The sequence below is a fragment of the Arachis stenosperma genome, chromosome 5 (assembly GCF_014773155.1).
Source record: "Arachis stenosperma cultivar V10309 chromosome 5, arast.V10309.gnm1.PFL2, whole genome shotgun sequence".
NCBI lineage: Eukaryota > Viridiplantae > Streptophyta > Magnoliopsida > Fabales > Fabaceae > Arachis > Arachis stenosperma.
In genome coordinates, this window is record NC_080381.1 from 123,238,546 (window position 1) to 123,261,027 (window position 22,482).

The window sequence follows — 22,482 nt, forward strand, 5'->3', positions numbered from 1 at the left end:
CAGACAAAATACATCGAAAGTTGTTACTGAGAACTACACACGAACTCAGTTCAAAACATGCAAATACTCAAACATGCACAAAAACACATTCAAATCCCTCAAACAATATAGGTTAAACTATACGAGCATCCCATACTACTCGATGTGGGACTTTGAGCACCCCATAATTCCCAAGTCCCTCACAATACACCGGTCCTGGAGAGCCGACGTCCACGGCGGCTTCACTCTATCGACACTGACCCAACGGTAGCCACTTTGCTACGGTCTATCAGTATTCGGTATTCACCTTAATCCAGCCTATAAGTAGCCCTTTCCATGGCACCGATAACCACGCTCTGATACCATTGTTAGGTATCTACGAAAAGTGGAAAACCACACCTTAACAACTAGCTTTTAAGGTGTAATTTTTCACTTTTCTTAGATACCTAACAATAGTAACATTTTTACTCCAACCTAACAATGTTATTAGCAAATGAACAGTATGAAAACAATAATATGTACTTTAACGCAAGAAACACAAAATTTACTAAATAAACAAAAATATCACTATCTAGTATTTTGCGATTAAAAATGCGAAAGAAAAAAGTGAAAAAAATGGGACGATTAGTAATGAAAAAAATGAGACGATTAGTAAACAGTACATTCAATAATCTTTCGTCTTTTATATTCTTTGGTAAAGATTTGAAACATAACTCTGAAATTTTTGAGTTTTTGCAAAAATTTCGAGAGATTTTGAATATCGTTTGAAATTTGATCACTTCAGTTTTGATCGAGGATGAAGAAAAGTTTTTCATATTAACGTTCACACTGTTGAACAATTGTGGGAACGAGTGTTTACATACTCTCTAATCCGAAGTTGATTTTTGTCGAACTTTTACATATTGTGTAGCATAAGTGTTCCACAACTAATAGCTTAAAATATGAGAATTAATGGAATAGTTAAATTATTCCAATGTTACCTGTACTCTTTATGATCTGTCAAAAAATGGATGCTAAAAACAGATTATTCAAACCCTAAATTCTAATAAACTTATGATTTAAGAACAGCTTAAATAAACCTATGTATCAAGGCAACGTAAAAATATTTGTTCCATATATATAGTCATGTAAGCCAAAAAGTATATTAGATTACAACCAAGATTACAACCCTCTCAAACTGCAATATTTTCACTATGCCTATTCGGTATTCACAATCTGAATTTAACTCGAAAATAGTAAGATTAGTAGAGACTCAACCCAACGCATAAGTTTCCCTTCATTTGTGTTTCGAAACTGAAATTGAGGCAGTCTCTCAACGCACCACGGAAAAAATTGGGTCATTTTCAGCTTCATTTGGTCAAAAAGGATCGTTCTCAAAATCCAAGAGCATGCCTTAAAAGCTTTGGAATACTAATGGCAAAAGACGAATACAGATTTCTCAGCAGTCACCATCCTTTTTGCTTTATTAGTCCCAATAATTCTGTCCAGCTGAAATGTGATTTCCATAGCAAAACAAATATCATAATATTATTACATTATGTTGCTGTTAGAGGAAATTTTAGGAGGAATGGCTAGCCAAATATAAATAAATAAATAATAGAACCAAAATCGTATTTCATTAAAAAAGTTAGATGTACAGAGGTTTTAGACATCTTTTTTAGAAATATAGTGATAGATGGACTAAATCCCCATTTTGGTCTCTGAGATTCACGCGATTACTCATTTTGCTCTCATTTTGGTCCTTGAAATTCAAAGAATCGAGGGAGGGACCACATTGGTGCCTAAACTTGATTCTGAAGGACCAGTATAGGTAATTTTGAATTTCAGGGACCAAAATAGGTAATCGCATGAATCTCAGGGACCGGTATTTAGTCGCGATAGATGTGCAAGTAATTGGGGACTTTAGATATATCTCGAGTGAATATGTTGAATGCAGAAAAATAATTTATAATTTATGAGAAACTTGCACCAAACTTATCACTTTCTAAACTAGAATCTACTGAGTTTCACTTTTCTTAAGTGATACATAAACCAGCTATGTAAACAAAATCCTCCCTTGTTTAGCCCTTTTCTCGTACAATTCTCATTACTACCATACATTTCAATTAGCCAACGAACAATTACATACACACTACATGGCAGCAAGTAGCATAATACTCGGTTATGACTTTTTTTTTTTTGTGTGGGATGGGGTGGGGAGAGGGTGTTTAAATTTGTATATATCCTAAAAGGGACATCAAAGAGAGAAAGTATTACCCGAAACTTGTCAAGGGAAGAAAACATAAGAGTGCATGCCATACTGGCAGACCCATCAAGCATATTCAGAATCTGCAAGATGTAAAGGGATAGCAATAAAATAAGAGATATATTATGTTCAACTTGTATGGACAAACTGAGAATAAGAACCTATTAAAAATTTTATCAACAGAACAACGAAGCAATGAAGTGATGAACTAATTACTGAAATGCATAGGCTATTGAAATAAATGAGAGCATAATAAATTAATAAGGTACTTTGAAGGGAAGGGCTTGTTTTAAATTCCTTGGCATATTTTGCATATTGACTTTTTCCAAGTTGTCAAGGTTAGAGACCAAGAGAATAGTTGATTTGTTGAGTTATGTTACTTATTGTTTTCTCTTCCTTCTCTTGTTTCTTTGTATCCTACACTCCCATTTCACACTATTTCCTTTCTTACGAATTCTTTGAAAGAAACAAAAAACAAAACCTACTTGATTAACCTGCTCACCTCAGGGAAAAACTCCTTCCTTTCTGGTAGTGAATACATGATTAAGTTCTGAACTCCACGAATCTGCCATCAAGAAATAAGCTATGTTTGTCAATATTGTGTATAACTCTGCCTGTATCAAGCTTATTACAAACATTTTACATAGCCTGTCCCAACCCCAAATAAAAGAGGAGGGTTGCCTTAGGCTAAACAACCAAAGTAAAATTCTTTTGAATCCCGATGACATGGATCAAAGATGGAATTGTGTTAAGGCTAGGTTGTTGCCAAGAAGCGACGTGCTATGTGGATGAATCATAGGGAAAATCAATGGTGGGAGTGCACAGGTAAAAAGTCAAGTGAGTCATGTGAAGGCAATGTAATTTGGAACCTTGGTATTTGAGCTTTGGTACACAAGAAAGGTAAAGAATAGGAATGAGATAGGCGTTATCCTTTGATAAGCATTGGGAAAAAGATGTGGTAGAGGTTAAAAATGCGGGCGATTGGATCATTACACTAAAACTTGCGGTTGAGGGGGAGCACTTCTTTGTGATTAGTGCCTATGTACAAAAGTCGGTTTAAAAGAACACTACAAGACAAAACTTCGTGAAAAAAGGTTTAATCCAAGGCATAAAGTAGGGAAACAAGACTTTCTTGGAACATAAAAGGAAGTGATCCACGGAGATCATGGATTTGGTATAGAGAACACAGAAGGTACAACCATCTTGGACTTCTCTTTAACCTTTGAGTTTCTTATAGCAGTTAGCGAACACTTGTTCTAAGAAGCGGGAGAACACATAACACAAAAGAATGGGTGAAAAACTTTCAAATCAATTTTTTCTTGCTAAGAAATTTCAACTGGAAATTTTGTACTGACTGCTAAGTTATCCCAAGAGAGTGTTTGACCATCCAACATAGGTTCCCGACAGCTTGTTATGGATTTTTGAGTACATCAAAAGGTGAAGAGAAGAACACAAGGGTCAAGTGCTGGGAAATGAAAGGTGAGAAACAAAGAGATTTCCAAAGAGGGTAGACGAAAAAGCAAGACGGGGATGGGTATGGAAGTGCATAACTGCATACGAGATGTGGAGTGAGACCACCAAGTGATTGAAAAAACAAAAGAACCTTTTTGTGTGTGTGTGTGTATACCCAAAAAAATCCATTAATCCTCTTGAATTTAGAGAAAATAGCAAAGGCAAAGGCAAAAAGAGAAAAAGTGTATACAACCTTGTATCGGTGGTAGAAGTGAGACCTCTCGGTGTAAAGCATGATCTTCCTTTTTCCTTCATTGAACCAATTACGTGCACGAGAAATGTCACTTTGGGTCGTATACCTATATTAGTCCAGAAAAAAAAAAAAAAACACACTCATAAATCATACATAATTATGAAAAATTATTATATCAGGATAAGTATACCACCTCTGATTTACAGACAAACATAACAAAAATGATGGGCCCCACAAACAATTTAGTGTATCTTAAATAAAGTGATGGGATCCACTTGCATAGTGAATAAGCATAAATATAATGTGTTAAACTTGTATTCATGCAAGAACCTCCAATCATTAGAGATATATTCCGAAAACATGCAATAATTGACAGCTACAAAGTTTCAAAGTAAAGATAAAAAGTAGGCTTCTTACTCCCCAAGAAGACAAAATGAAGCATTCTGTGACTTCAAAAAATTTCGGATTCGAATAAATTCAAAGTAAGAACTGATAAATATCATAATGCCTCCCTGTATCAAAGATTTCATCCAACAGAACCAAAATAATTAGTATATAAATTTCATTTATCACAGGCATACACATCAGAAATTGAACTACCTAAAAAAACTAACCTGATCAGAATCTTTGATCCGTGGGAAAACCTGCAAGATACAAATGACTGACATCATATCTATAAATTTGACTACAAATTGCCATAAATTTTTAACAATATGCACCTAATAAAAAAATATTTTAAACTGTCCTAAGGAATTTATATAAAGAAATTGAACAGAAGCATTTCAAACCCAGAAAAATAACACATAAAATATAGAAGTATTTCTCTCATCTACCAAAAGGAGATTGGGCAGTCGGATAAATCATTGTGCACTCAAATATCCAATAAATGGGGTAGTAGTCTTTTTATTAGCTAATGTTATAAATATTTGTTTAAATATTGACTACAATATCATAAATATCTAGATAAAAATTGGCTAACCAGGATAAATATAGGTCTAACTGCTTGGCATTGATTTCCAAGACTATATAATTTATTTTTAATAACTGAAACCACAAGTATCCTCCAATCAGATCCTATTCCAACATTTGAAATCCAATAAGGGGCATAACTTTCCCAATGCTAATTACTCCATACACAGAACTCAAACTCAAGTTCACTTATTAAAAGGAAGGAGCATTTGCCACTCCAACTGACCATATGTTAGCTACAAAAATGATGTTTATTTGACATGACTTCAGCCAAGTCACACAGAAAAATATTTGGATAATTAGTTTTTCAAAAATAGTTCAACTCAACATGTAAAATTTCAAAACTGCAATTCTTAAATATACCTTCTTAACAAAATAATCAAAGCGAGCATCATCAGCATCTACTATTGAATCTACATGAAATCGTTCATAGATCTACAAGGCACATGATCAAGAGAATTATTAGCATAAGGGAAAACAAGGCAAGATAATTTGGAATAATACTTGATAACTCAACACCTCAAGAATAATTAAGGACTACAAGCATGTCAAATGAATTAATAATAACAAGAATACAATAGTTGAGCATACATTATATATCACAACTGCCTAAAACAAAGTTTATCAAGACATTTTCAACTGTATGCCTCGTTTAACTATGGCAGTCATCCAACTAATCTATTAGCTCATTAGGACCTCCACCCAGAACAGAATACAATTAAATTATCCATGATAATTAAAATTGTATTAGCCCCAATGTACTTTTCAAAGGAACAGTACAACAATGAATATTGTTTTATGCATCACATAAGTGATCCAAGTAAACTTAAGTGCAATGATATTGTGATTACGCTATCAGAATGCATCTACATCCAAATGGTTTCATTCCCATCTGAACCTCTACTTTAAGAAAGTAATACTGAGAAAGCATACTTGTCTTATTTCGGGAAGAACTTTGTGTAAAACACCTTTATAATCACAAACCAGCTTCACCTGCAGATATCAAATGAAAAGACTGATATTGAATGACAAGGAATATAATTGGTTGGTGTAGTTGCTTAAGCAATAAGAAAGAAAACCTTCTTATGATTCTCATCTCATTATCAACAATGCCTAGGGTTAAGTCCATATAAGAAAAATAAAAACCATATTAAAGAGAATGGCAAAAACTTGAGATTTTTCCATGAGAACTCTTTCGGCAATGATGTATCTCTAACCCTCCATGAGTGATCGTAGGTACAAACATTGAGCCCATCTAAAAGAATGGAAAGTGCAACCAGACATTTTGCATACCTTCCCTTCATAATTACAGCACTGATGATTGAATGAAGCATTTATATCTGCAACAAGGAAATGAATAAGCTGTAAATTACTCAACGTGGTTTCTTAATAATGCTAGTAAAAAAGGATTCATTAGAAAACTCTATAACTCAGCATCAACAAAGGTTACCATAGGTTAATCAAAAAAGGTCCTTCAGACAAGGAAAATACACAAATATTTTAACCATGTATTATAATTGTAAATAGATTATCTTGATGATTGTTTATGTAAATTTTGAATGGATATTGGATGAATCCCCAATTGAAATACTGAAGCAATAAAATATTCTTTCTTCCAGCAAATTAACATCCCCTATTTATCAAACAGAACAAAAGGATGAAGAATACAAAGGTCTGTTAAAACATATAATATCTATCCTTCTATAGAGAAGGTAAAGACAAAACTATGTGAATGCAAGATTGTTCTCAAAATCTTGGCCAACATACGGAAGGTTCATTACCTGGATTTGAATAAAACCCCAGAACAATTGTTTGCCTGTAAAATCTGGCATTATCATCAAGATACCTAAACAAAGAAAAACTCAGATTTCAAGATTCTAGGGTAGAAAAACCAGAAATGCATCTCATTTCTGACACCTTAGCTTTCAATGACCTGAGTGCAAAATGCAGTTCATGGAACAAAAATAATCATGTACAAAAAGGCAGGTCACTCCCTCCCAAATATCCAATGCATGGAAATGAAAACTACATCACTCCCCCCAAATTTAACAACCACCAACTAAATGGAAAGAAATGAAAATCTAAGAAAAATCCAACATAAAGTGTACCATGGTCTAATGCGCATAACATCAGTTCCAGGCTGCTTCGATGGTAAACGGTTCAAGTGGTCAATAACTGTATGTACATGATACCAATTCTGGAAGTTTCAAAAATAATAGCCAACATTTATACTCTTCCAACTTATAGTGACCTTCAAATTATTATTATAATTTAAAGAAACATACAAGATACAACAAACCTGCATTGCTATTACATCAGCATGATCAATAATCAGCACCTACTCAAACATAATAAAATATACTTTGTCAACTTCAAACTATATGATCCAATGACCTATACACAGGGTAACTACATATTCAAATAGAATTTATAAAGCATGGTCTAACAAATAACAAGTAGAGCCACTTACCTCGATCGATGAAAGAAAATCTATATCTTTTTCCTTGTTACTCCCGGCCTCTTCAATTTTCTAACATTCACAACACTGATGTCAGGCACTTGCGATAAGGATATTAAGAAAAATCCAATTCAAATTCAAAATATGTAAAATATAACAGTTTCTTTTTCATTTAATAAGTTACAATTTAAATGCAGCAACAAGCAAAATCTAGATTTAAAAAGTAAGCCTTTTTAGAAGCCAGAATTAATATAAAAAAATAAAAATAAAAATTTGAAGCCAAACTAAGGAAACCATTTTTACAGCTACATGTTACGAACCTTCAAAATTTAAAAATTGCACAATAATATCAAGATTATAATTGAACATATATGCAGGCTGTACACAAAAAACAGAAAACTTGCATACCCAAGTCTAGTCTCATTCAAGAAAAGTGAATATATGCCAGAAATTTTCCTTATCCAAACTGAAGAGAAAGAGCAAGTAGCTACAACACAGGCTATATGAACTGGCGACATGGACCAGAATAAGCTAACTTTCTCTTGTTTCCTTTCATTCTCCTTAATTCTTCACTTACTGATCCAACATTCTTGACCCCCCAAAAACAATATTAAACACCTTTTACTTTTCCTAGAAGGTTTAGGACTGTAATTGTTAAATTCTAAGGCTATCTAAAGCCCAAGTGAAGAAAATTGATTCCTACAAAATCAAACCTAGAAAACTTGTTTGGCATAGTCATTTCCATCACTGTACCTCAGGAAAGAATCCAATCCAGACTGTTTTTATGCACCATCACCTTAACAAGTGACTTCTGATTTTGATCATGTAAAATGTGTTGAAGGTGACATCACATGACAATGGTTTCAGCACGAGAACAAAACTCTCCAAAAACAAATAACACATCAAATAACATTTGGTAAATTTTAGCGGAGTAATTGTATTCTCATGACATTTCATGCCTTCTTGATAAAAATTTCTGTTTCCAGTCTATTGTTTCTTTTAAAGGATGTCTAGCTTGTCACTTGGAATTGTCTTCTATACTAATATTAATAAACCTTTACTGTCAAACAAAAATAAATAAATAAATAAATAAAACTAAAACATAAAACCTTTGCCATCAAACATATATAAATAAATAAGAACCAAAATATAAGGGAAAATTGCACAGAAAAATCACGAGTGATAATATAATCTAAAGTGAGCAAAAAGATATCTAGGAGGCAAATATGAATAAGAACCTAAGAATGATTCTTTTTCATAAAAGAAAAATCCCACTTACATTAACCAACGAAAGAGCTGAAGCAACAATGATGTCTGAGGTATGGAAATCGCTGAACAACTTAATTGTCTTCCTGCAAGGAATTTTATGAATAAGAAAAAAAATTCATTATAATATACTAAAAAATACAGATAGTGGACTATTGCATAGCATGTCTTGGGAAAGGATAAAGAATAAGAAATCCTAATAACCAAGCAGTGAAATTTGTTACCTAGTAAATTTGATGCCGATCATAAAATCGTCCTCATTATTGCCACCAAAAAGTACTTCATAGTCAGATGGTTTGGATGCTTTTTGAGGTTTTTTATTTTCAGAATCATGGTCATTTTCCTCATTGCCCTCTTCACTTCCAAATTTAGTTAAAAAACGATCCATATGCTCAACATTAACCTGAGAAAACAAACACTTAAATCTCACAAAGGACTTACAGAATTGTCTATCTTGCTCAACAAAAATGTAATAAAATTAGATAATACTAATAAGCAACACTTGCAACAATGAGTCGGTTATCATAAACTACAGCAGAAAGTTACATGTATTAGCATGATTTAAGCCTAACAATGTTAAATTAAAGTTCATTTGTAGACATCCACCGATTAATTATCTAGGAATTTCACTAGCATTAGAATTGATAATGTGGATTGAATTTGGAAAAGAATGGTCTTCCTTTTACAGAACTTTGTATTCCTTTTAATCAAGGAGGCACACAATTTTCTAACATCTGCAAGAATGATACACAATAACAGAAGAAGCCTATTATACATGGTTGCTGAAACCACCCATACAGAAGAAAGAAACTAATGACAAATGATAACCATCAACCATGTAAAACCTTAGTTTCCTAAAGTTAACGGGATCTATTGAGAAACCACTAATAAACTAAAAGGAAAACCAAATTGTACAGAGAGAAGCCGGCAAAAACAAAAGGAAAACACACAACATAAGCCAACTATTTAAATGATATTGTCCAACACATGCAGAATATTAACCACCCAATGGAGGGATCACAATCATGAACCAGAAAGTAGAAGTCCACATAAGAGAAATATAGAAAGATAAAACTGAAAAATAGTCCGATGGGGGAGTTCATCGATATATCCAGACTCTTTACTATGAGATAACCTGTAGTTGAGAAAAAAAAAAAAGCTTAAGAGTTGAGGCAACTCCTCAGAGTCTAGATGTGTGTTGATAATTTAGGTCATGTTCAAGGGGCAATACCATGGTTAGATGGAAAGAGTAATCAACTAGAGAGGTAGGTACAAAAGCACCTTGTGAGCTGAAGGTGTAAGTTGTATAAGCCTCTTCACAACACGATACACGATGCTTGCCACTGGCAATAAAATTAAAACCTGGAGCACGAGTAGATAAAGGATCATATACTTTGTTTGAAACATAACAAATTAACATGAGAAGAACTTTCTTGTATGCTTATGATTCTTCTTAGACTACATGCATTTCTAGGTTATACTAAGCTTACCAATTGAACATGATTAAGCAATAAAAAGAACAAGGCGAAAATACCAAATCTACTAATTCATTTAGATAATAAGATGCAGTTTAGAACAAGTATAGCAAAACACTAATTAGACAAGTGACAAATTTAATTATAATCAGAAATCCATTATAGAAATGATTCAGTAACATATCCAAAAAATTTTGATAGTGGGAGAAAAATATATATATAATATAATAATAATTTTTATTATAAAAATATTATGTGTATATAAAAATCAGTTATCAGATTATCTATTAACCATTATATATTTGTGTATAAATACATGTGTTGCTTAACTCATTTTCAATATGTATTTTGTATTTTAATATATGGGTCAAAGAAGATGCCTGATGAGTGGAGAAAGAGCACCTTGGTACCTATCTACAAGAATAAAGGGGATATACAAAGTTGCGGAAACTATAGAGGGATTAAGCTTATGAGTCATACTATGAAGTTATGGGAAAGGGTGATAGAACGGAGGTTGAGAAAAGAGACACAAGTAACAGAGAATCAATTTGGATTTATGTCAGGAAGATCTACCACTGAAGCGATATACCTATTAAGAAGGATGATGGAAAGGTATCGTAGTAGTAAAAGGGACCTACATATGGTGTTTATTGATTTGGAAAAAGCATATGATAGGGTACCAAGGGAGGTCTTATGGAAGGTTTTAGAAAAGATGAGAGTAAGGATCGTATATATTCGGGCAATTAAAGACATGTATGATGGGGCCACAACTAGTGTGAAGACTCAAGGTGGTGTCACGGAAGAATTCCCTATTGGTATAGGATTACACCAGGGATCATCCTTAAGTCCATACCTTTTCACATTAGTCGTGGAAGTACTCACAGAGCACATCCAAGAGCCTGTGCCATGGTGCATGCTTTTTACCGATGATATCGTCCTTATGGGAGAGTCAAGGGAAGACCTAAATAAGAAGTTGGAGTTATGAAGAGAAACTTTAGAAGTGTATGGTCTGCGCATAAACCGTAGCAAGACGGAATATATGGAATGTAAGTTCAGTCTGAGAAGGGAAAACCCAAATATAGAGGTGAAGATTAGAAAAAACATCCTAGAAAAAGTTAAAAGTTTTAAGTATCTTTGGTGCATCATACAGGATAATGGAGAGATTGAACAGGATGTAAATCATAGGATCCAAGCAGGTTGGTCAAAATGGCGGAGTGCATCTGGTTTTATATGCGACAAAAAAGTGCCTTTAAAACTTAAAGATAAATTCTATCGCACCGCTATAAGACCGGCTATGCTGTATGGTACAGTGTTGGGCTAAAGGGGAGCACGAACATAAGCTGAGTGTGGCAAAGATGAAGATGTTGAGATGGATGAGTGGTCATACGCGATTGGATAAAATAAGGAATGAAGATATAAGGGAGAGAGTTGGAGTAGCACCAATTGTGGAAAAGATGGTTGAATCGCGTCTCAGATGGTTTGGACATGTGAGAAGAAGACCAATAGAACATCCAGTCAGGAGGGTGGATGAGATGGAAGATGGACAAAGGGCGAAAGGCAGAGGAAGACCTAAGAAGACTATCCATGAGGTGGTCAAACGAGACCTACATGTAAACGGTCTCTCTGTAGACATGATACATGACAGAGCACAATGGCGTCGCTTGATTCATGTAGCCGACTCCACTTAGTGGGACAAGGCTTTGTTGTTGTTGTTTTGTCTATGCGGGTGGTTATTTTTTATGTACATATAGCATGATTATTGTTATAATTATATTTTGTTATTGTAAATATAATTAGTCTTCAAAATATCTAATTTACAAATTAAAAAACTAAAGTAATAATTTAAATGATAACATATAATATAAAAGTCTATTTTTTAGGTTTCATATTTTAAAAAAATTGAGCAATCTTTTTCTTAACAATACAATCAAAATATCTCTATATATATCAGTAACAATTATTTAGAAATTTACTTCGTATACAATTAGAAGCCAACTTTTATTGATATTCATAGTTGAAAAAGTTCTTTTAATTAATGCAGTTGCTGCGGAAAAAACTAAAGCTAATTTCAAAAGAAAATAAATAATACTCTTTTGAGTCGATTTCTAAAAAAAACACCAATCTCATTTAAATTGAGAATTGATCATTCTAATAGACATCTAATATAAAATTCTTAAATTGACTATTAAATACCAAAAGTTGAGTAAAAAATTATTGTGGGGTCAAATTCAATAATTTAATGGGGATAAATAAATATTATTATCATGTACTACGAAAAAAAATTTCAAATTGTAGTGGAGGCACTTGCCCCTACAACAATGGTAATAGAACAATGGTAATAGATCCGTCCCAAATGACTAATGGTCCTTTACCTTTGGACGAGTAAAACCTTGATCTCGGAATTTGTCACTACCAGCACTCTCTCCAGCTCTGGATAATTTTGCATCATTCTTTTTCACACAATCTCTAGTTTTGAACACATGATTGAGCTGTGAACGATATAGCCATTATGTATTGCTATCAATATAGCGTAGGCATGGGTGTGTAATATAATCTGTAATATACATTGCCACCAAGCAAAAGATTTTGACAAAATCCATAATCTTAAATAAAATGACAGGGAAATTTGCTTACAGAATGCATTATGTATGCATCCATGATGCTTGTATCTTCGAGACCTTTGACATAGAATGGTTTCTTATTACAGTGAAGTATATCCCGGTATCTGCTGCCTAGAAACATGTCAACATGAAGGCAATACCATTATAATGATGGAAGAAAAATAAATAAATAAATCACAACCTTTATGCAAAAAGGAACCAAGCATCCTCAACAGGAGTAAACAACAGTAGCAGCAGCAGCAGCAACAACAACAACAACAACAACAACAACAACAACAACAACAACAACAACAAAAGTGCTTGAGTGTGTAACTTGGATAACTACTATAAGAGAATTTCAAAATACACTCAAAAGTGGTTTAGTGCAAATAAGCAGCATATTGTGGTGTCAATTATCAATTTATCATACCAATCGACAAATAAAATGGAGATGGTGACGTGTACAACAAATGTCGCAAGTGGCAAGCTCTAATAAAATGACATGACCATTGTGAATAAATTCACAAAAAAGGTAAAAAAAAAAATCTTAAAATTAAAAAGAAATTATAATAAAAGATTGAAGAGATAATTACTCTCTTTCCCACTTCCCATCATCATTGTGTTCATGTGTCTATATGTAAAACCAGGTCCTTTTTTACCAAATTGCAGAAGACCTTCGGGCCGGAAAAGATATACAACCTTTGTTATTGCATTTTGATGGAATTAAATAAAGATAACAATGAGTCAATTTTAAAAACATTTGGGGCACAAATAGGACCAAAAAACATTACGGAAAACATTGATATATTTATTCTAAAAGTTTTGGATAAATATAATACTTAACCATTCAAGAAAGAAGTTAAATCCTATAGCTATATCTATACTAACTCCAGTGTACCACATGAATTTTACTGCATAGGCCATAAAGGGTAGAAGGTTTACATTCTCTCCTGTTGAGCATTAAAAAATTAAATTACCATAAGAGAGGATTTAGATTCCTTTGGCTTATTGCTATTTTCCAATATAGCCAACACAACCCCCTATCAGCTCAGAAAATTTTACACGAAATAGAAGAAATTTGGAAGTCTTCTAAAAAATGGAAGATATTGTTTAAACAACCCCTTAGTTTCAGGATAAAAATCAAGGGTAGTTATTATGCTAGATGCAAATAATGAGATTAGAACATGATTTATTCATTATAACTGAAAACGAACTTACAAAGGGAGAAAAATATCTTTTGCATAGATGAATTCAAATCCTTGCCCCCAGATGTCTTGTAGACATCCATCCAGTGCTCATACAACCTTGGTATCAGACCATCGAAAGAATTGGAGTTCAAATCCTAAAAGAGAAAACAAGAAACAAAAATGTAATACCCGTAAATATTTACACACCAAATAATGTTTTTAACGAATTAAGTTGCCAGAAACAATTCTCCTTTTTAGCACATGGATTAAGATTCAAAGAGAAAAACTTACAGCAAAGCAATGGGCAGTGCCAATGACAAGGAAAAGATAACAATAGAGGAAAATATTCTTCGTTGAACAATGTTGATTTCATCCAAAAAGAACTACTCCATATTTTTTACCTTTGTTTAAAGGACTATTAATCAAAGTCTCCATGAAAATAGCACACAACACACCATTGACTTGATATACTGGTAGTCTAACATCAACTTGCATAGCCTTACCAACAAAATGATTAGGATGCAAACAATAAGTCAAGTAGTTCTACTACAAAGCATATAGGTGATGAGCATTGAAATTGACATCAATGCTGTAATATCTAATTATTTTCCCCACCTAACATATAGCATTATCTACTTTGCAAAAGAAGTAACCATATGGGGAATGAAGTATCATCATTCTAGACAAGAAGGCAAAAGCAATGAATTCTATGGCCAGCTGCTAATGTCTACTATCCCCTTTACTTTATTATCATGCTGTAATATTAATTATTTTCCCCACCTAACATATAGCATTATCTACTTTGCAAAAGAAGTAACCATATGGGGAATGAAGTATCATCATTCTAGACAAGAAGGCAAAAGCAATGAATTCTATGGCCAGCTGCTAATGTCTACTATTCCCCTTTACTTTATTACAACCATTCAGCTTGTGGCCAAAATAATTACACTAGATTTAGCACTTCCACAAAGAAGCTACTCAATCTTGGATATGCCAATAGTTTAAAAAAAAAAAAAGGTAAAAAATAACAAACATGAAATACCTTCAAAATATTTTCTCCAGTTCCTATCCATTTGCAACTCGACATGCCAATGGCTGGTACCTCCCATATAAATTTGGAACCCTTTTGGTTGTCTATCTCTTCTTTTGTTAAATTATGTTCCAAATGTAGGTTAAAAGAACTACAGACACAAAATATTGTAGGTTAGACTATCGGATAAAAAGAATGAAAAGAGCAGGAAATTCATTTGAGTTATGTATAATGACAAAGAAATAAGTAGTTGGTACAATTTCAGATTCATTGCAGAACATCATAAGACATTGGTATTACTCGGATAATATTTTTCTCTCTCCATCTCCATTCCACACATATATTTTATTTAGAAAATAAAAATAAAAATGAAACTGAGACAGCAAAGAATATTAACAAACCTTAAGTGCACTGAATCCTCATAATTTGGTTGACCATCAATTCCAACATCCTCTTCATCTGACTGAGAAAACTCAGCATCATATTCAGTCTCAGAGCCTGTTGATTGAGAATCATTGTCATCTGAATCTTGCAACATCCTTTCCGCATCACTGTTTCTAGGAGAATCATCATTAAAATCTAAGACAGTAAAGAATACAAACATCAATAAATGATATCCCGAAATTAAATAACCATCTTATGCTATTGAAAATCAAAGGGAGATTGCAGAAAACAAAATTGATGTACAGACCCTAATTACAAAACTGAAACAAATCCTTAATGAACAGAAATATTGACGAAAATTTAAGTTAAAACATTGCTATTTTCTACTCTTCTCAAAGTTCTTGCCTTCCACATAATCATAATTTTTTTAAATATTGCAGAATCAAACCTTCTTCATCATCATGGTCATCCTTCCGCTTCCGAGGCGCAGGGAGCTCCGCCTCTTTCTTCCTTTCGTCACGTTTAACTTTTTGCCTTTTCCTGAAAATAGGGGTAAAGCGACAAAAAATTTTAAACCCTTTCTTTAAAATAAAAATATCCCAAACAAAAGGCAATGTCAGATGAGCATGATTAAGTGCTTGATCATTTAAATAAGATAGTAAACTAAATATGTATGGACAAATGTAACAATCAATACCAAGACTTTAGAACAAAGTTAATGAATCTATCCTATCTTATGTGGTTGTCTCATAGAGCATTAAAATAGTTGAAAAAATACACACTGTTACTACCTTTTAAGGTTAGAAGTAGGAGGATCAGTCTGCAGAATATTCACATTCATATTATTGGGGTTCTGTTTGGATGACTTCTTTTTCTTCCCTACAAAGAATAGAAAGTTTAATAATAACCAAGCTTAGAAAAAACACATACTTAATTAACTGCCATAATGGGAAAAGCAGAGAAGAATGAAAATTGGCACCAGCGTCAGCTCTCTGCGTCATCTTCATCCTTTTAAAATATCAATCTCTTGACCTCCGCACAGTAGCAGCAGCGGCTCCCTCCTTCGGCCGTCAAACTAGTCGTCGGCACAAGTGTCTGGAGAAAGTATTACCGGTGATGGAAGCAAAGGAAGGTGGATGCCGAGGGAGAGGAACAGAGAGGTAGAGAATACTAAACTTTGAAGACTATGGGAAAACACCGAGGTAGGAGCAGGAGCAGCAGCTCGACGGGGTAGGCAGTAGTTCAGCGGCGAGGCGACGAGAGGGAGATGATGGTGTTGTGGAGGAGAGAGGCGGGTTGGAGAAGAAGCAGAAGTCAAGGCGGAGGCAGTGTGCCGGTGGCACTAAGGTGAAGGTTTGAGGCAAAGTGCACGAGGAAGGCGCCCAAGGGTTTAGTTGCGAGAACCGGACCGGTCAATAAACCGGTAAGGGAGCTTCCACACGACGGCGAGGGAGCTTCCTACGACGGTGACACAGCTTCCCAGGACAGCGACGGAGCTTCCTACAACGGCAACATAGCTCCTGCGACGGCGACGGATCTTCCGAATGCGATGCCTCTACCCAGCGGAGACGAGTTCGTCGATGACAATGAGCGTGGTTGTGGGGCTCTGGGGGCTGCGGGGCGCAGTGGCTGCGGTGGCTGGAGGGCTAGGGTTCTTTGTGCTTTCAATTTAAAATTTGCAGTTCAGTTTCAGAGAGGTGAGGAGAAGCGAGGAATGGGTTGGGTGCGTTGGGGATCAGGGTTTCTTTTTATAAATTTTTTTTTTTAGAATTTAAAACGGCGCCGTTTGAACTTTGAGGGAGGGCTCCTGAACCGAAAACCTTGTAAAAAACCGACCGGTTTCGACGGTTTACCGATTAATCACCAGTTCGACCGATTTTTTCCAAACGGATTAAAAGGCTAACCAAACCGGTCTTATAATCGGTTTTTTGTTAACCTAATTGAACCGGCTGGTCCGGTTCGATTTTCAAGGTTAAGGGTTTTCATTTTATTCAATTAATTTAATTTTTATTGTGTTATAGGCTTAATGTATTTTAAGGGCAAATCACTAAAATAAATTATTTGGGCATCTTTATCTTTTATCCTTATTTTTATCTTTATCTTTATCTTTTCTTTATAGTATATAAATACAAATGGAGAGCTCATATACTGACGTGGCACTCATACGTTGAATTTGAGAGTTTATTTGCTTAGGTGTCATCACTATAAATTTTTAAAATTATACTTATAAATTATAAATTATTATTTCCTTAGGTTGTTATTTTCAAATTTTAAATTATTTGTTTGGTTGTTTCACTTAGGTTGTTATTTTTTAAATTTTAAATTATTTTACTTAGATAGTTATTTTTTAAATTTTAAGTTATTTTATTTAAGTTGTTGTTTTTTAAATTTTAGTACTATTTTTAAAAATTTGTTGATTTTTTTATCACTATTTTTAAAAAATTTATTGGTAAGTTTTAAATTTAGAATTTTTGAAGATCATGGAGCACCACCAGTTTTGAAATCTGTTTCAACCCAAGGAACAAAGGCCACTTTGTCACTATTTACTTTATCTGCAAATTTAATTCAAATTTAAATTAAAGTCAATTAAATTTAAAAAATTTTAGTTATGAGTCAACTATAAAAATATAAGTTATGAGACATATATAACACCACAATTCAAAATACATCGATTGCTTTCTTTACATATATCCAAAATCTAAAATTACCCTACTTATTCCAATGGCTGGTATTCACAAAATTGCAGAGATTAATCCTATAATTGACAATTTGTGTGTACGTATACGAGTGATACGGTTATGGACACTACCAAGTTACAAAAATTCTCAATTGCCATACTCAATAAAGATGGTTTGGCTCGATAAAGACGTGAGTTTCTTACTAATTTTTTATATTATTTTAAATTTATATTATTTATATTTTAAATTTGTTTATTTATCCCATTTAATTGTTCTTTAATTTTTTTATCAATTATAGGGAGGAAAAATCCACGCTCCTCAGTTAAGAGAGCTTTTGTGTCTCGATTCGTGAATTTGCTAAGAGAAGGAATATCTTACCAAATAAGATATTTTGGTGTTGGAAAAGAGGTGTGTAGAATTACTTGATCCACTTCTATTGGTAAGTTTCAACCAATATTTATTTCTAAAAAACATTAGTGATGATATTTTTAATGGTATTTTTATATTTTTTATTATTAATATATTATATGATACCCTGCATAGAAAGGAGATCTATTGGATATACCTATGTTTTTTCTCAACCTAATTGATAAGACATTTCTCTTCCTCGTTTGAAGTTCAAATATCTGATAATCCACATTTTTCACGTTCTTATAAAGTTAAGAAGATGACTGATAATGTAGATCTCATAAATAAATTAAAAAAGGCTCACCCTATTCAAATTGTGAGTACATTTACAAATGTACTTTTTATTAAAAATAATTTATTTTTTGCTTTCTTTGTCATTAGTAGTATCTAATTTATAAATAATAATTAATAACTAATTGTAACTTTAGAATGTTGACTACAGTGGTGGTTTGCTTCCAACTTCAAAAGCATTCTCAATCATTGAAGGGGAGGAAGTAGAAGGTGCTAAGGTATATGTTCAAAAAATGAATTTTTTGTTTGTTTGTTTTCTCAAAGTTAGAGTTTAATTTTATTTAAAAAAATATTATTGAGATAAAATTAAAGGTGATAAGGATGTCTTTAATTTAACATAGTATTTTGTACAGAATTTGTTGCTTGAATTCTCCAATGAAGTTGTGGACAATGATGAATCTGAAGTGTTAGAAAATGCTATTACACTTACACCACCCAAGCGACTATCTTCGGAGTCGGAAAATTCGGGGGTGGAAGGAGAAACCTTAACTTACAAAAAGATCAAGATTGAGAATGAAAATTGAGAATTTGGATGTACATGTTTTGGAATCCCTTTTTAGAGTCTATCTAATAGAATAATATCAAACATATGTTTGTTTTGGTAGAAATATTTTTTTCTTGAGTTGTTATTTTTACTTTGGTTCTTTTTTATTTTTATGTTTGGAATTTAGAATTTTTTAAATATAAATTGAAGTTATTTGGTTATTACTTATGGTTTTATTTTTCAATTCGATTCACACCATTGATATTTTGTTAATTTCTGATTTAGTCTTTAATATCATAAAGTTATAAATTTCTCATATGAATTATTGTTGATACAATTAAGTTAATTATTAATTTTTAATGTGTACTTATTTTTAAAAAATATCTAATTCTAATTTTTAATTAAAGTATCATGTTTAAAATTTAAAATTTAAATTTAAAATATACTTTTTTTATTTTTAAATAAGCAAATGAGTTTAAGAATATTTTTTAAAAATTTATATAATTTATAAGCAAATATGCTAATTACAAAAGATTATATTAAAATAAATAGAATTACCAATCTTATTAAAATGTGAGGTTATTTATACTATTAAAAAAATTAATTTAACATTCCTCTATAGTTAGTTCTATCTCTAATGTTGTTCCGATCAAATTAAATTAATTTAATATTTTTAAAAAATTTAAATATTTCTTCTAAATTTATGTAATTTATAAGGTTATTAATTTTTAGCTTGTATTTAATTTTATTTATTTTTATCGATAAATAATAGGATTGATACTATTTATGAAGAAACTAAAAAAATATTTTTAAATTAACAAATTCCTCTATTCCTAATGAACAACGAACGTTTAATTAGAAAATTTTATTTAAAATTTTAAAATTTGTACTAGCTAATTAGAAAACTCTATTTTAAAATTTGAAATTTGAAATTCTAATACTAATTCCTAATTACGTGACTTCTTAACCGTTTCGATTTTTAAATTTAATTTTTTTTATTTGTCACATTTATAAATTTTCTCTTTACTCAATTTACATTGTTATATTTTAGATTGTCTCTACACAATAGAAATAATTTCATCTTTTTCTCTTTAAATATTTTTTCTAAATTTACGTAATTCATAAAGTTATTAATTTTTAGATTGTATTTATTTTTATTTATTTTTATTAACAAATAATAGGATTGATATTATTTATGACGAAACTAAAAAAATAATAAGATTAAAAAATTTAATTAAATCACGATGCTTTTAGCAGGTAATACATCAATGTAAGGACATTTTACAGAGATGATGATAACATGTAGCAACATTACTAACATAACCAATAACAATAGTAATATAATATAGTTTGCTTTTGAATTTAAGGATACATTAATTTTTTTATAATATAAAATAATTGATGTATTATCTCTAATGATTACAGGGACAAGTACATTTAATTCAAATTTAGATACTAAAAAATTAGAAGAAGTGTGCATGGCTGAAAAAGGAAGACACCTAAGACAAAGAAAATCATTTTTAAAGGAATTGGCTATAAATTTTTTAAAATTTTTTGAAGAAGTTGAGGATATTATTGAAAACATGACTGTATTAGATAATTCTATGCAAATTGAATACCCAGCCATATTCGATGTTCGCTTTTTTCAAAATAAGCTAATAGAAGAGGAGTTAGCATATGACACAAATGAGTTGACTCATACAAACTTATATATAAAACAAAAGATGACTCATGAGCAAAGGTTAGTATTCGATGAGATACTCAATGCTGTTAATACAGACTCTGGTGATTTTTACTTCGTTTATGAAGATGGTGGGTGTGCTAACACATTCATTTGGAATGGACTTTCTTCTGCTATTCGATCTAGAGGAAAGATTATTTTAAATGTCGCATCCAGTGGAATTGCGTCTTTACTCCTATCTGGTGGCAGAACAGCTCATTATAGATTTTTAATACCCATTACAATTAGTGATGAATCTACTTACAACAATAAACATGGCAGTTTGAAGGCTGAGCTGCTCATCCAAAGTAGTTTAATAATTTGGGATGAAGCTCCAATGCTCAATAAAATGTGATTTGAAACACTTGATCGGACGCTTAGGGATCTTATGTCAGTTACCGATCAACATAAGACACATCAACTATTTGGTGGTAAGGTTGTTATTCAAGGAGGTGATTTCAGACAGATACTTCCGGTGATTCCGAAAGGGAGTAGACACGATATATTGTCATCCGCTATTATGGCTTCTGTTTAATACTTTAAGCTCTATAATCTGAGTGTCGGCATTCTAGGATTGCCTCTGACATTCCCAGGACCTTATATTATGTGTGTGGCACCTTTACCATACTGAGAACCTCTGGTTCTCACCTCATACTGTGTTGTTGTTTTCAGATGCAGGTTGAAAGGCTCCTTGCTAGGCGTCTAGATTCCTGAAGCTGAGTAGTCCCTGGGATATTTTGGGTTCTCTGTTTGTATATATATGAACTCATGTACTTAGCTTACTCTCCAAGAAACTTGTTTATTTTGTTCCTCATAGAGGCTACAGGAGAATTAGGGACTTGATTATGTATTTTGGGTATTTGGAATACTTATGTATATATATGTAAATATTCTCCGGCCAGTCTTGGCTTTGCAAGTTGAATCAGGAGCTAGTTCCTCTGTATTATTGGCACTCTTGTAACTCTTTCACTTATTCCTATCCTTAACTTTTAAGTTTCTTAGTACGCAAGTAATTCTATTTCCTGAGCATTGCGCCTTTTATTTTGCGATTTTGTTTTACCTGTTTTTCAAAACTCCTATATCTTTCCACTATTATATGTAAATATTTTCTGTTTAGAGGTCTGTAACACTAGGGGTATCCACGGATCGAATCGGATCGGATATGGCCGAAAATTCGATCCGATCCGCACAATTTTTATCGGATCGGATCGGATATGATATTTGCGCTTTTTAGTTCCAGATCCGCACAATTTTCATCGGATCGGATATGTAGGTACTTAGAGTATAGTAGAAGAGTATGATAAGAGAAAAATGATTCTGTGTAAATTTATTTTTTTTAAAATTGTCCCTATTGAATTATTTTTATTCTTTAAAAATATATCCAAATAAAAAAATGCACAACAATAATTTACATCCAATACAAAAATATTAATGAGATTACTGTGAAAACATGGATAGAAAATTTTTTATTTAAGGTAACTGATGAAAGAATTTTTGTATAAAAAACCTTTCTTTAGGGGCAATATTGAACTTAAATTTAGATACCAATTATCGTTATATTAGATTTTATGTTATATTTAAGTAAAGTGAGAAGTATGCAAGA

General features: G+C 32.4%; 1 protein-coding gene across 2 annotated transcripts; it reads right to left on the minus strand.

Moving 5' to 3' along the window:
• Window positions 1-1,065: 1,065 nt before the first annotated feature.
• LOC130980186 (protein NUCLEOLAR FACTOR 1) lies at window positions 1,066-17,005 on the minus strand. Of its 2 annotated transcripts, none has more exons than XM_057903836.1 (24): window positions 16,278-17,005; window positions 16,090-16,177; window positions 15,747-15,838; window positions 15,316-15,465; window positions 14,927-15,065; window positions 13,916-14,039; window positions 12,732-12,829; window positions 12,470-12,586; window positions 9,904-9,984; window positions 8,847-9,025; window positions 8,636-8,708; window positions 7,369-7,428; window positions 7,198-7,236; window positions 7,007-7,095; window positions 6,680-6,744; window positions 6,192-6,238; window positions 5,832-5,891; window positions 5,262-5,333; window positions 4,544-4,573; window positions 4,347-4,441; window positions 3,930-4,035; window positions 2,727-2,789; window positions 2,236-2,307; window positions 1,066-1,467 (listed from the first exon to the last, which is right to left on the minus strand). In XM_057903836.1, the coding sequence occupies exons 4-24, from the start codon at window positions 15,450-15,452 to the stop codon at window positions 1,390-1,392; spliced, it is 1,824 nt and encodes a 607-aa protein (XP_057759819.1). In that variant the 5' UTR covers window positions 15,453-15,465; window positions 15,747-15,838; window positions 16,090-16,177; window positions 16,278-17,005; the 3' UTR covers window positions 1,066-1,389. The 2 variants fall into 2 exon arrangements, with proteins under 2 accessions (XP_057759819.1, XP_057759818.1); XM_057903835.1 differs by having other exon boundaries at window positions 15,316-15,493.
• Window positions 17,006-22,482: the final 5,477 nt, after the last annotated feature.